Below are 14410 nucleotides of genomic sequence, written 5' to 3'. Positions count from 1 at the left end.
TCCGACTTCGGCTCAGGTCATGATCTTCCTGTTCGTGAGTTCGAGCCCGGCATTGGGCTCTGTGCTGACAGCTCAGAGACTGGAGCCTGCTTCCGATTCTGTGTCTCCCTCCCTCTCCCTGTCCTTCCCCTGCTCGTGCACTCTCTCTCTCAAAAATAAATAAACATTAAAAAAAAGGAAACACTGAAGTTTGTCCGCGCTTCCCCTCGTGTGCACACCCCTGACCTAGTTCTCCAGCTCTGACAGCTAGCCAGTCATGTCTGCATGTGAGCAGTGGCCAATGGCAGCCCGAAACACTCATAAGAGAGGGGACAATGATAGCTCAAACTTACTAAAAGTAACACCATGCACTTAGAAGCCATGTGCTTTTGTTTTGTTTGTAAAGCTATAATTTAGTGAAGAAGTCAGCCTTGGGAAGAGAAAAAAGGTTCATTTTCCTTTGTTAGTTGGTGTTTTAATGTAGTGAGAAAAGACCAGCTATGGGAAAAGAAGAATGAGAAAGGTAATATCCCTGGGATAGACAGGAGATTTTTAGTTTCCTGCAATAAGTTTGACATCTGTGTGCATTCAGAATAAGAATCCCAAGCAGGCTCCATGGTCAGCCTGGAGCCCCACCTAGGGCTCGATTCCACAACCCTGGGATCATGACCTGAGCCAAAATCAAGAGTCAGATGCTCAACAGACTGAGCCATCTAAGTGCCCCCGTTATCAGGAATCTTATGCAATATGGCTTTGGCTATTTCTCAGGAGTGTGGCTTGTTTCTCCTTCACAGTCCTTTTCTTTTTTCTTTGTTTGTTTTCCCAGCTGTATCAATTCTTTCTTGATGTTATAGTACTGTATAAATAATTCTAAAATTTCTACTTTTGAGTTGTGGACTTTTAGCCCATGGTATTTTAAAAGTTAAGTAAAAGAGTTAGGGTTTCTCACATCCTTCATCTACTAGGTATTGAATGCTCCATGAAGGGAAGAAAAATACCTTTGAATTCTGGCATCACCAACCACTTATCTTTTATTATTTAAATAATTTATAAGTTTTTTTCTATCTAAAGACGTTTATATAAAGTCATGTCTTGGACCCTCCTGGTGGAGTTATTAACAAATAACTAAGCTAATGTACCTAGAGTCCTTTGTTTTAAAATATCTACGGGGCACCTGGGTGGCTCAGATGGTTAAGCGTCCGACTTTAGCTCAGATCATGATCTTGCAGTCCATGAGTTCGAGCCCCGCGTCGGGCTCTGTGCTGACAGCTCAGAGCCTGGATCCTGCTTCAGATTCTGTGTCTCCCTCTCTCTCTGCCCCTCCCTGACTTGCTCTCTCTCTCTCTCTCTCTCTCTCTCTCAAAAATCTTTGAATCTGAACTTTTTAATTTTGTAAGCAGATTTTGAATATTCTTTCAAATATATTTTTGTCTCTTTCTAGATTATTCCAATGCTGCAAGAATTTATAATCAACAGATTGGGGCGCATGTTCATTGAACCACCCCCCTTTGATTTATCCAAGGCATTTGGAGATAGTAACTGCTGTGCACCCCTGATTTTTGTGCTCTCTCCAGGAGCGGATCCCATGGCTGCTCTTCTAAAATTTGCTGATGACCAGGTACCTTAAAATAGATGAGGTTTGTCTGATATTATAAAAGTGAATAAATAAAGGATTTTCTGGCTAAATTTTTTAAAACACAAACTTGCTTATCCAAAATGGTAGGAGGGAAAGGTAAATATTTATCACTCACTTAGCTTTTGAAAGAGTAGGGTTCCAGAAGTTGACAGAATCTCAAGAAAATATTAAATTTTTTTTAAGTTTATATATTTATTTTGAGAGAGAGACAGAGACAGTACGAGCAGGCAGAGAAAGAGAGAGAGAGAGAGAGAGGGAATCCCAAGCAGGCTCTGCACTGCCAGCACAGATCCTGATGCGGGCCCCGAACCCACATGAAACTGTGAGGTCATGACCTGAGCCGAAACCGAGAGTTGAAAGCTTAACCGACTGAGCCACCCAGGCGCCCCTCAAGAAAATATTTAAATGACAGCACTGACATTAAAAACAGTTTTCCATATCCAAATTATAAGACCAGAATTTGGCTTGAGGGACACTTGCTTCTATTTTGGGGGCACAGAGAGAGTCTTTGACATTACACCAGTATATGAGCGTGGATTGATTTAATTCAGGTCTGGACAGTGACCATGGAGGGATCTTTCTCTGATGCTGTCCCTTCTCCCAATTTCTTTCTTTTTTTATTTTTTTAAATTAATTTATTTACTTAGAGAGAGAGATAGCATGAGTGGAGGAGGGGAAGAGAGAGAGGGAGAGACAGCACAGAGCCCGATGCGGGGCTCAAACTCATGAATTGTGAGATCATGACTTGAGCCGAAATCAAAAGTTGGCCACTTAACCAGCTGAGCCACCCAGGCGCTCCCTTCTAATTTCTAAAGGGGGACCTTCTTGACTTTCCAGAACAATCCTATATTACAGTCACATTACCGGGTTAGAATATATTCCCATATTTATATTTCAAGGCTTTAAAATTATTCAAATGAATTTACTGGAAATTTTCTTACATCACTCAACCTACAATAAGAATATCTTCATGAACAGGTGACAACATTTTATTTTTTAAAAAAAGTTTTTAACGTTTTTATTCAGTTTTGAGAGAGAAAGAGGGAGAGAGAGTGAATGGGGGAGGAGCAGAGAGAGACAGGGAGACACAGAATCCACAGCAGGCTCCAGGCTCTGAGCTGTCAGCACAGAGCCCAACGCGGGGCTTGAACTCACGAGCTGTGAGATCATGACCTGAGCGGAAGTCAGACATTTAACCGACTGAGCCACCCAGGTGCCCCAGGTGATGACATTTTTTAGTTGATTTTTTTCCCTTTTGGTCTAATCGAAATAACATTTTATGGAAATAATACTGACATTTCTAAAACCAGCACCACCACTTTTACTGTGCTTTATCCATACTGCTAATTTTGCTAGACCTTGTCATGCACACTTCTCTTTTAATTTTTAAAGCAATCCTATGAAGTAAAGAGCGGCATCTCCATTTTACAGGGAGGGATACTGAAGCATGGAGAGCTTAAGTGGCTTCTCAAAGGCTGCATAGCTGATGGATTACAATACTCTTTACTAGGCCAATTTATTTTAATATTTCATGGTTTTTTTTTTCCATTGGGGGTAATTCTTAGATACTTGGGGATTGATCCTGTGACACAGCACTTACCACCGGTTAAAGAAGTGCTGGAATGTGGCTGTCACCACTGAAGGAGATGGGGTGTGAGATGACGTATTGAGGGGCCGGATCCACATAGGACCTTTGTGGCTACATTAAGGATGTTGAATACAGTGGGATGGTGTCATGGGATTTTAAGCAACAAAGTGACACAATCTGATCTGTAGTTTATAAAGCTCATCCTAGCCGGTGTGAGGAGAATTTATTTGAGTAGGGCAAAATGGAAGCAGAGCATTCATTGGAGTCGGGGGGGGGGGGGGGGGGGCTCTGCTAAAAGGCCAGAAGGATCAATGGTGGGCCAGAGCGGAAGTGGTGTGGATGCTAGAGGTATTCATTTTAGGTGGGACTCCTTCCAAATCAACATGATCTTTCCGATCCTTTGAGATCTTCCCAGTTCCTCTCCATTTCTCTTCCCACATTGTATGACTTGATTGTTCTCTGCCATTGTTCTCCGTGCATTGTCTTCACTTGCTATCTCCATGTCCAGAAATGGTAGCACCGGGCTCTATTTTGTTTGCTGCTGCTTCTGCCCGCTAGTGTAGATGTAACTGCCCTGGAAAGAAAGAGCTCAAGGAGTCACAGACACTGTTTCCAGAAGCTGCAGATGAATCAGGATATAGTAGAAATGCACTCTGGGGGCGCCTGGGTGGCGCAGTCGGTTAAGCGTCCGACTTCAGCCAGGTCACGATCTCGCGGTCCCGGAGTTCGAGCCCCGCGTCAGGCTCTGGGCTGATGGCTCAGAGCCTGGAGCCTGTTTCCGATTCTGTGTCTCCCTCTCTCTCTGCCCCTCCCCCGTTCATGCTCTGTCTCTCTCTGTCCCAAAAATAAATAAACGTTGAAAAAAAAAAAAATTAAAAAAAAAAAAAAAAAGAAATGCACTCTGGACACATATTCCCACAGAATCCTTTAAAGAAACTTTAAAAGGGGAATTAGGAGTTAATTTTTTTTTTCCACCGAACTCTATGCAGCAATGAAATTAATTAAAATATAATTATTCAAAGATCTGGAGGGAACAGAAACAAGTTCATCTGTCTGTTCGTAGTTTTCTTTTCAGCTTTGGATTTTAGGAGTTGCTGCAGGACAGCTGGGTCCTTTCATCTCCTGTTTCCTCAGGTTAAAAGTGTTCTTAATATTTTTTCTATCCCTTATGTCAACAATCAAAGACCCTACAGAATTTTCCATTTATTACCATGACTATTTATGACCTGAACTGACTTGCTTTTGATCTCACTTTTTATAAGATTCTTAATCAGTAAGAATTTTGTAGGGCTGCATATGGTTAGACTGTTGAGGGATTCTACATAATTAAATTTTAACATATTTAGTGTCAACATTTCCTGTAAAAAATAACACTGATTCTTCTTTAAAGGTGTATTGTTACATAACATCTTTGCTATTCTTGTACACAGGGATATGGGGGATCAAAGCTTAGCTCTTTATCCCTTGGTCAAGGCCAAGGGCCCATAGCTATGAAGATGATAGAAAAAGCTGTCAAAGAAGGAACATGGGTTGTTCTTCAAAACTGTCACCTTGCCACTTCTTGGATGCCAACCCTCGAGAAAGTTTGTGAGGTAAAAATGCAAGTTTATTTTTATGAGATTGTATTCCCCCCACATAATTACTGATACACATGCCATTCAGCGACATGGCTGGTCTCTGGTTCGGAGGGCTACAGGCGAGTGGCATGCCTGGATTACAGGAGAGGTGGGCTCGCACTGGGAACTAGGGGACCAGAGGAGATCACGCAGTCAGGCCAAATCCAGTCCCTCTCAACAGGGACAAGGGCTCATGCAGTGAGTTGGAAATCTCCTTAATCCATAAGAGCAGCCTCAAACATGGGATTAAACCACAGGGCAAATGGACACCAATGTACTTTTCACAGCAGCGGACCAAAGACAACAAAGGAGGCTTTTCAGGGTGAAATTCATGTAGTCACTCTAAACCAAAAGGCTTCGGGATGTAACTTTACTTTAACTGACTTCTCACCTACTTAGCCAGTGACCCTGCCACGGAGGATCAATCTGAATCCAAAGGACTACTCCCTCCTCACCCCCCATCCCGCTGTTCTTGCAGCGGGTTAGGGCACTTCCCTATTCTGGTAGGCAGAAATTCCAGGAAGAAACCCCATGTAGCTCAACCGAGGAACAGAAAACCTGGCACTTGATTTCAACAAACAGAGAAAATGTATTTGATGTAATTACCCACAACTCTGGACCGCCCCTAACTCAGGAGTCCCACGGGTTACTAATTAGCCAAGGTAATGATATAAATTGCACAGTCCAGACACACAATTGAAACGTTAAGGAGCCGGTTGTATTTTTTTTGTGCCACTTGTCACCATTTTGTCTGTATCTCTTAATGGAATATAAGCACCATGAGAACAGTGACTTTGTTTTCTTCTCCGCTTTATCTCCAGCACCTTGAATTGTGCCTGGTCCAAAGAGACAGTCCATAAATATTTCCTGAGTCAGTGAATAAATACTGCTTCCTTGCTTAAAACTTTTCCATTGCGTGCAAGACAAAGTTTAAACCCCCATCCTGGCTTACAACACCCTTCCTCGTTGACCTTTGCTTCCTCTCAGTTTTCATCTCTGGCCACTTTGCATCTTGACTTCTATGCTCTAGCCATTTGAAGTTCTTTCACTTTGGTATAGCATACTTTTTCAAGAATGTAGGCCATCCTAATGTTTCCATCTGAAAAACGATTTTTCCTATTATTTGCCTTACCAAGATCTTCTCATCCTTCAGGCCTTACATTAGAGGTTTGATATTTGTGCCTGTTTCCTCGTGGTTCCTCCATCTCTAGGCCATTCTTTTTTTTTTTTTTTTTTTTTGGTTTCATGGGATTTATTTATTTGTTTATTTATTAATCAATATATGAAATTTATTGTCAAATTGGTTTCCATACAACACCCAGTGCTCATCCCAAAAGGTGCCCTCCTCAATACCCGTCACCCACCCTCACCTCCCTCCCACCCCCCATCAACCCTCAGTTTGTTCTCAGTTTTTAAGAGTCTCTTATGCTTTGGCTCTCTCCCACTCTAACCTCCTTTTTTTTTTTTTTCTTTCTTTCCCCTCCCCAATGGGTTTCTGTTAAGTTTCTCAAAATCCACATAAGAGTGAAACCATATGGTATCTGTCTTTCTCTATATGGCTTATTTCACTTAGCATAACACTCTCCAGTTCCATCCACGTTGCTACAAAGGGCCATATTTCATTCTTTCTCATTGCCACGTAGTACTCCATTGTGTATATAAACCACAATTTCTTTATCCATTCATCAGTTGATGGACATTTAGGCTCTTTCCATAATTTGGCTATTGTTGAGAGTGCTGCTATTAATATTGGGGTACAAGTGCCCCTATGCATCAGTACTCCTGTATCCCTTGGGTAAATTCCTAGCAGTGCTATTGCTGGGTCATAGGGTAGGTCTATTTTTAATTTTTTGAGGAACTTCCACACTGTTTTCCAGAGTGGCTGCACCAATTTGCATTCCCACCACAGTGCAATAGGGTTCCCATTTCTCCACATCCTCTCCAGCATCTATAGTCTCCTGATTTGTTCATTTTGGCCACTCTGACTGGCCTGAGGTCATATCTGAGTGTGGTTTTGATTTGTATTTCCCTGATGAGGAGCGACGTTGAGCATCTTTTCATGTGCCCGTTGGCCATCTGGATGTCTTCTTTAGAGAAGTGTCTATTCATGTTTTCTGCCCATTTCTTCACTGGGTTATTTGTTTTTCGGGTGTGGAGTTTGGTGAGCTCTTTATAGATTTTGGATACTAGCCCTTTGTCTGATATGTCATTTGCAAATATCTTTTCCCATTCCATTGGTTGCCTTTTAGTTTTGTTGGTTGTTTCCTTTGCTGTGCAGAAGCTTTTTATCTTCCTAAGGTCCCAGTAGTTCATTTTTTCTTTTAATTCCCTTGCCTTTGGGGTTGTGTCAAGTAAGAAATTGCTATGGCTGAGGTCAGAGAGGTCTTTTCCTGCTTTCTCCTCTAGGGTTTTGATGGTTTCCTGTCTCACATTCAGGTCCTTTATCCATTTTGAGTTTATTTTTGTGAATGGTGTAGGAAAGTGGTCTAGTTTCAATCTTCTGCATGTTGCTGTCCAGTTTTCCCAGCACCATTTGTTAAAGAGACTGTCTTTTTTCCATTGGATGTTCTTTCCTGCTTTGTCAAAGATGAGTTGGCCATATGTTTGTGGGTCTAGTTCTGGGATTTCTATTCTATTCCATTGGTCTATGTGTCTGTTTTTGTGCCAATACCATGCTGTCTTGATGATTACAGCTTTGTAGTAGAGGCCAAAGTCTGGGATTGTGATGCCTCCTGCTTTGGTCTTCTTCTTCAAAATTACTTTGGCTATTCGGGGCCTTTTGTGGTTCCATATGAATTTTAGGATTGCTTGTTCTAGTTTCAAGAAGAATGCTGGTGCAATTTTGATTGGGATTACATTGAATGTGTAGATAGCTTTGGGTAGTATTGACATTTTGACAATATTTATTCTTCCAATCCATGAGCATGGAATGTTTTTCCATTTCTTTATATCTTCTTCAATTTCCTTCATAAGCTTTCTATAGTTTTCAGCATACAGATCTTTTACATCTTTGGTTAGATTTATCCCTAGGTATTTTATGCTTCTTGGTGCAATTGTGAATGGGATCAGTTTCTTTACTTGTCTTTCTGTTGCTTCATTGTTAGTGTATAAGAATGCAACTGATTTCTGTACATTGATTTTGTATCCTGCAACTTTGCTGAATTCATGTATCAGTTCTAGCAGACTTTTGGTGGAGTCTATCGGATTTTCCATGTATAGTATCATGTCATCTGCAAAAAGTGAAAGCTTAACTTCATCTTTGCCAATTTTGATGCCTTTGATTTCCTTTTGTTGTCTAACTGCTGATGCTAGAACTTCCAACACTATGTTAAACAACAGCAGTGAGAGTGGACATCCCTGTTGTGTTCCTGATCTCAGGGGAAAAGCTCTCAGTTTTTCCCTATTGAGGATGATGTTAGCTGTGGGCTTTTCATAAATGGCTTTGATGATCTTTAAGTATGTTCCTTCTATCCCGACTTTCTCGAGGGTTTTTATTAAGAAAGTTGCTGGATGTTGTCAAATGCCTTTTCTGCATCGATTGACAGGATCATATGGTTCTTATCTTTTCTTTTATTAATGTGATGTATCATGTTGATTGATTTGCGAATGTTGAACCAGCCCTGCATGCCAAGAATGAATCCCACTTGATCATGGTGAATACTTCTTTTTATATGCTGTTGAATTCGATTTGCTAGTATCTTATTGAGAATTTTTGCATCCATATTCATCAGGGATATTGGCCTGTAGTTCTCTTTTTTTAATGGGTCTCTGTCTGGTTTAGGAATCAAAGTAATACTGGCTTCATAAAATGAGTTTGGAAGTTTTCCTTCCCTTTCTATTTTTTGGAATAGCTTGAGAAGGATAGGTATTATCTCTGCTTTAAATGTCTGGTGGAACTCCCCTGGGAAGCCATCTGGTCCTGGACTCTTATTTGTTGGGAGATTTTTGATGACTGATTCAATTTCTTCACTGGTTATGGGTCTGTTCAAGCTTTCTATTTCCTCCTGATTGAGTTTTGGAAGCGTGTGGCTGTTTAGGAATTTGTCCATTTTTTCCAGGTTGTCCAGTTTGTTGGCATATAATTTTTCATAGTATTCCCTGATAATTGCTTGTATCTCTGAGGGATTGGTTGTAATAATTCCATTTTCATTCATGATTTCATCTATTTGGGTCATCTCCTTTTCTTTTTGAGAAGCCTGGCTAGAGGTTTATCAATTTTGTTTATTTTTTCAAAAAACCAACTGTTGGTTTCGTTGATCTGCTCTACAGTTTTTTTAGATTCTATATTGTTTATTCCTGCTCTGATCTTTATTATTTCTCTTCTTCTGCTAGGTTTAGGCTGTCTTTGCTGTTCTGGTTCTATTTCCTTTAGGTGTGCTGTTAGATTTTGTATTTGGGATTTTTCTTGTTTCTGGAGATAGGCCTGGATTGCAATGTATTTTCCTCTCAGGACTGCCTTCGCTGCATCCCAAAGCGTCTGGATTGTTGTATTTTCATTTTCGTTTGTTTCCATATATTTTTTAATTTCTTCTCTAATTGCCTGGTTGACCCACTCATTCTTTAGTAGGGTGTTCTTTAACCTCCATGCTTTTGGAGGTTTTCCAGACTTTTTCCTGTGGTTGATTTCAAGCTTCATAGCATTGTGGTCTGAAAGTATGCATGGTATGATTTCAGTTCTTGTATACTTATGAAGGCTGTTTTGTGACCCAGTATATGATCTATCTTGGAGAATGTTCCACGTGCACTCGAGAAGAAAGTATATTCTGTTGCTTTGGGATGCAGAGTTCTAAATATATCTGTCAAGTCCATCTGATCCAATGTATCATTCAGGGCCCTTGTTTCTTTATTGACCGTGTGTCTAGATGATCTATCCATTTCTGTAAGTGGGGTGTTAAAGTCCCCTGCAATTACCACATTCTTATCAATAAGGTTGCTTATGTCTGTGAGTAATTGTTTTATATATTTGGGGGCTCCTGTATTCGGTGCATAGACATTTATAATTGTTAGCTCTTCTTGATGGATAGACCCTGTGATTATTACATAATGCCCTTCTTCATCTCTTGTTACAGCCTTTAATTTAAAGTCTAGTTTGTCTGATATAAGTATGGCTACTCCAGCTTTCTTTTGACTTCCAGTAGCATGATAAATAGTTCTCCATCCCCTCACTCTCAATCTGAAGGTGTCCTCAGGTCTAAAATGAGTCTCTTGTAGACAGCAAATAGATGGGTCTTGTTTTTTTATCCATTCTGATACCCTATGTCTTTTGGTTGGCACATTTAGTCCATTTACATTCAGTGTTATTATAGAAAGATATGGGTTTAGAGTCATTGTGGTGTCCATAGGTTTCATGCTTGTAGCGATGTCTCTGTTACTTTGTCTCACAGTATCCCCCTTAGGATCTCTTGTAGGGCTGGTTTAGTGGTGACGAATTCCTTCAGTTTTTGTTTGGGAAGACCTTTATCTCTCCTTCTATTCTAAATGACAGACTTGCTGGATAAAGGATTCTCGGCTGCATATTTTTTTCTGTTCATCACATTGAAGATCTCCTGCCATTCCTTTCTGGCCTGCCAAGTTTCAGTAGAGAGATCAGTCACGAGTCTTATAGGTCTCCCTTTATATGTTAGAGCACGTTTATCCCTAGCTGCTTTCAGAATTTTCTCTTTATCCTTGTATTTTGCCAGTTTCACTATGATATGTTGTGTAGAAGATCAATTCAAGTTATGTCTGAAGGGAGTTCTCTGTGCCTCTTGGATTTCAATGCCTTTTTCCTTCCCCAGATCAGGGAAGTTCTCAGCTATGATTTCTTCAAGTACACCTTCAGCACCTTTCCCTCTCTCTTCCTCCTCTGGAATACCAATTATGCATAGATTATTTCTCTTTAGTACATCACTTAGTTCTCTAATTTTCCCCTGATACTCCTGGATATTTTTTATCTCTCTTTTTTCTCAGCTTCTCCTTTTTCCATAATTTTATCTTCTAGTTCACCTATTCTCTCCTCTGCCTCTTCAATCCGAGCCGTGGTTGTCTCCATTTTATTCTGCAGCTCATTAATAGCATTTTTTAGCTCCTCCTGGCTGTTCCTTAGTCCCTTGATCTCTGTAGCAATAGATTCTCTGCTGTCCTTTACACTGTTTTCAAGCCCAGCGATTAATTTTATGACTATTATTCTAAATTCACTTTCTGTTATATTGTTTAAATCCTTTTTGATCAGTTCGTTAGCTGTTGCTATCCTGGAGATTCTTTTGAGGGGAATTCTTCCGTCATTTTGGATAGTCCCTGGAGTGGTGCAGAACTGCGGGGCACTTCCCCTGTACTGTCTTGAATAACTTGCATTGGTGGGCAGGGCCACAGTCAGACCTGATGTCTGCCCCCAGCCCACCGCTGGGGCCACAGTCAGACTGGTGTGTGCCTTCTCTTCCCCTCTCCTAGGGGCGGGATTCACTGTGGGGTGGCGTGGCCTGTCTGGGCTACTTGCACACTGCCAGGCTTGTGGTGCTGGGGATCTGGCGTATTAGCTGGGGTGGGTAGGCAAGGTGCACGGGGGCACGAGGGGTAGGCTTAGCTCTCTTCTCCTTCAGTGATCTGCTGCGGGAGGGGCCCTGCGGCACCAGGAATGAGTCAGACCCGCCAGAGGGATGGATCTGCAGAAGCACAGCGTTAGGTGTTTGTGTGGTGCAAGCAAGTTCCCTGGCAGGAACTGGTTCCCTTTGGGATTTTGGCTGGGGGATGGGCGAGGGAGATGGTGCTGGCGAGCACCTTTGTTCCCCGCCAAGCTGAGCTCTGTCGCCCGGGGCTCAACAACTCTCCCTCCCGTTGCCTTCCAGCCTTCCCGCTCTCCGAGCAGAGCTGTTAACTTATAACCTTCCAGGTGTTAAGTCTCGATTGCTGTCCGAACACACTCTGTCCAGCCCCTCCGCTTTTGCCAGCCAGACTCGGGGGCTCTGCTTTGCCGGTGGGCTGCCCCTCCGCCCCGGCTCCCTCCCGCCAGTCCGTGTAGCACGCACCGCCTCTCTGCCCTTCCTACCCTCTTCCGTGGGCCTCTTGTCTCTGCTTGGCTCCGGAGAATCCGTTCTGCTAGTCTTCTGGTGGTTTTCTGGGTTATTTAGGCAGCTGTGGGTGGAATCTAAGTGATCTGCAGGACGCGGTGAGTTCAGCGTCCTCCTACACTGCCATCTTCCTCTCTAGGCCATTCCTGTTGAACTGTGTCATATATACCCATTAGAATCACATAAGAGAGAAGAGCTGTCCCTGATGGCTGGCAAACCTAGCCCAAAGTCCCATGAGTCACGTTGCTGAAGTCACTGGGCCTAGGGCAGCTGGTACGAGGGAAAAACGTTGCCCTCACTCTCCACTGTTGTTACTAAAGAACAGAGGCATCTTTGCATCCTTCCTAATTCACCCTCACCCGTTGACCACATGAGTGCTCAAAAAATGTTTTATTGATAAAGAATTGCAGCTTAAGATACTACTGATATGGACAATCGAAGGAGGTAACAATAGAGAGCAGGACTGAACAGGAAGCGGGGAATGGCCCATGGTAATCGTTCCTAGCCTATACAGCCTTTAAGACCGTGCTAAGTAAGTGTTCTCTTATCCTCCCTTGCACCAACTTGAATATCCCTTTAAGAAAATATAGCTAATAGTGATATTTAATACTTCACCTTTCAAAATGCTCTTTTTTTCTTTTCATCTCACTTGGTTTAATATTGACTGATGTTGCTCATTCTCACAACCTGGCTACAGCAAGAAGAATGGATTATTCTTAATCAGGCTCTTAGGCAGAGAATTATATCTATAAATATTTCAGCACATCAGTTAAGATATGAGATTTTGGGGGGAATGTCTTAGTCTCTATTGCGACCAATTCTAAATTCTATAATACCTCTGAGAACTTTATAGTCCTGTGATTTAAATTTTCAAGAAGGACGGCAACAGTCCGGGCCTTCTCAACGAAGTGTGTTGTTTCAGGGGCAGAATCAGATTTTAAGACCTTTGCCTTGAATTGCAGCAGTAGGCTCTATTTTGTAAAGATGCTTCCTCCTACCTCCAGGCCATCCCATGCACATATGATGCGGAGAGTTTCCTTGGATTTTAGACACCCATTTGTGTCTAATTTTCTTTTTTTGCAGGAGTTAAGCCCAGAATCGACGCATCCAGATTTCCGCATTTGGCTGACAAGTTACCCATCACCAAACTTCCCCGTGTCTGTACTGCAGAATGGGGTGAAAATGACCAATGAGGCACCGAAAGGTTTACGGGCTAATATCGTTCGATCATACCTCATGGACCCGATCTCTGACCCTGAGTTCTTTGGCAGCTGCAAAAAGCCTGTTAGTAATGGCTAAGTCTTGTTACCTCAGCCCTGTGAAGCATTTCAAGTGGCCCCTGGTGATCACGAATGTGTGTGGCTGAGTAAAACTACAAATTAAATAGGCCTCCTGCCCTGCAGTGCGGTTGGTTTTGATTACTGATTATTGACTGTGCTGAAGTCAATTGTATTAATATTTTATTTTAATTTTACCACCAGCCTCATTTCTGCTCAGCTGAGATCTTCTGGGGCGTCATTAATAATGTAGCTCTCTATTGAGAAAGTCAGCTGTAAGCCATTCCCAGTACAAATCTGCAAGGTTGGAGAATCTTGTTTCAGGATATTAACTGAGCTCTGTGCTATTTGGAGCGATATCTTTAAATTAAAACATAAAAATATTTCCTCCATATAACTATAATGAGGACCAAAATGATTTTACTCCTTGATGGATGGGACTCATAAGGGTCTTTTTCAGCGTCACCAGGCAAGCAGGGAAACCGCCCACTGCTTTCATGATTAGAATTCTGCGTGTGAATGTCTGTGACCTAAAATTGTTTCACAGCATTTTACCATAATTAAAAATGGAAGGGTTTTCTTTTTAAGAGGGGTTATGAACCTTGGTAAGTTTCTGCCATTAAAGAGCTCACACTTTTGGTATCGGAATATGTTTTAAGTACACATCAAAAGAAAACATTAAAAATAAGGAAACACTTTCGTTGAAGTCTTGGGTACTAAAATAAAGCAAGAATCTATGTTTAAAACTAAGTCACACCTTAGCCTAAGCTTCTAAGACCTGCTGTAGGAGTAACTTTCGCATTGATAAGGCCCAGAGGAGAGCAGGTTGCTTGCAGGTAGGTGGTAAGGGTATGTCTGCATGGGATAGGCTGGACAGAGGCCCTTTTGCAAAATCTTACTCCCTTTCTTCTAGATCCAAAGATCTCTCCAGTGGAAGTCACACATATTGGAAGTCTAGGCGTTTATGAAGCACAATCCAAACCAAAAGCCAAATCTCCCCAAGTGCCAAAAGAGTACACCATAATTTTTGCTTTAACTTTTTATTTGGAAATAATTTTAAACTTACAGAAAAGTGGCAAGTATAAAAATAGTACAGAGAACACCCCTGTGCCCTGAACCCACATTCACCTCCTGTTAATATAGCTTTTGTGTGTAAGTTAGACATATCACAACCCTTTACTCCTAAATAAATAGTTTGATGTATATTTCTTAAGAATAGAGAGATTATCTTACCCTAGTACCATTATTAGTTTAATGGATTTAGCAAG

At 41.7% G+C, this 14410-nt stretch overlaps 1 protein-coding gene across 4 annotated transcripts in view; it reads left to right on the top strand.

Annotated features, from left to right (window-relative positions):
• The window catches only part of DNAH7 (dynein axonemal heavy chain 7), a 271037-nt gene that overhangs the window by 219363 nt on the left and 37264 nt on the right, over nt 1-14410 (top strand). For all 4 annotated transcript variants that reach the window (XM_086719178.1, XM_086719180.1, XM_025929537.2 and 1 more), the window contains 3 exons: nt 1421-1597; nt 4634-4795; nt 12949-13149. In XM_086719178.1, the coding sequence (XP_086575304.1) occupies nt 1421-1597; nt 4634-4795; nt 12949-13149 (540 nt within the window). The remainder of the gene's footprint in view (nt 1-1420; nt 1598-4633; nt 4796-12948; nt 13150-14410) is intronic.

The sequence above is a fragment of the Puma concolor genome, chromosome C1, assembly GCF_028749965.1.
Source record: "Puma concolor isolate L17-30 chromosome C1, mPumCon1.1.hap2, whole genome shotgun sequence".
In the NCBI taxonomy this organism is placed as follows: domain Eukaryota; kingdom Metazoa; phylum Chordata; class Mammalia; order Carnivora; family Felidae; genus Puma; species Puma concolor.
The sequence above is the reverse complement of the archived record's forward strand: the minus strand, read 5'-3'. Positions and strand labels throughout refer to the sequence as shown.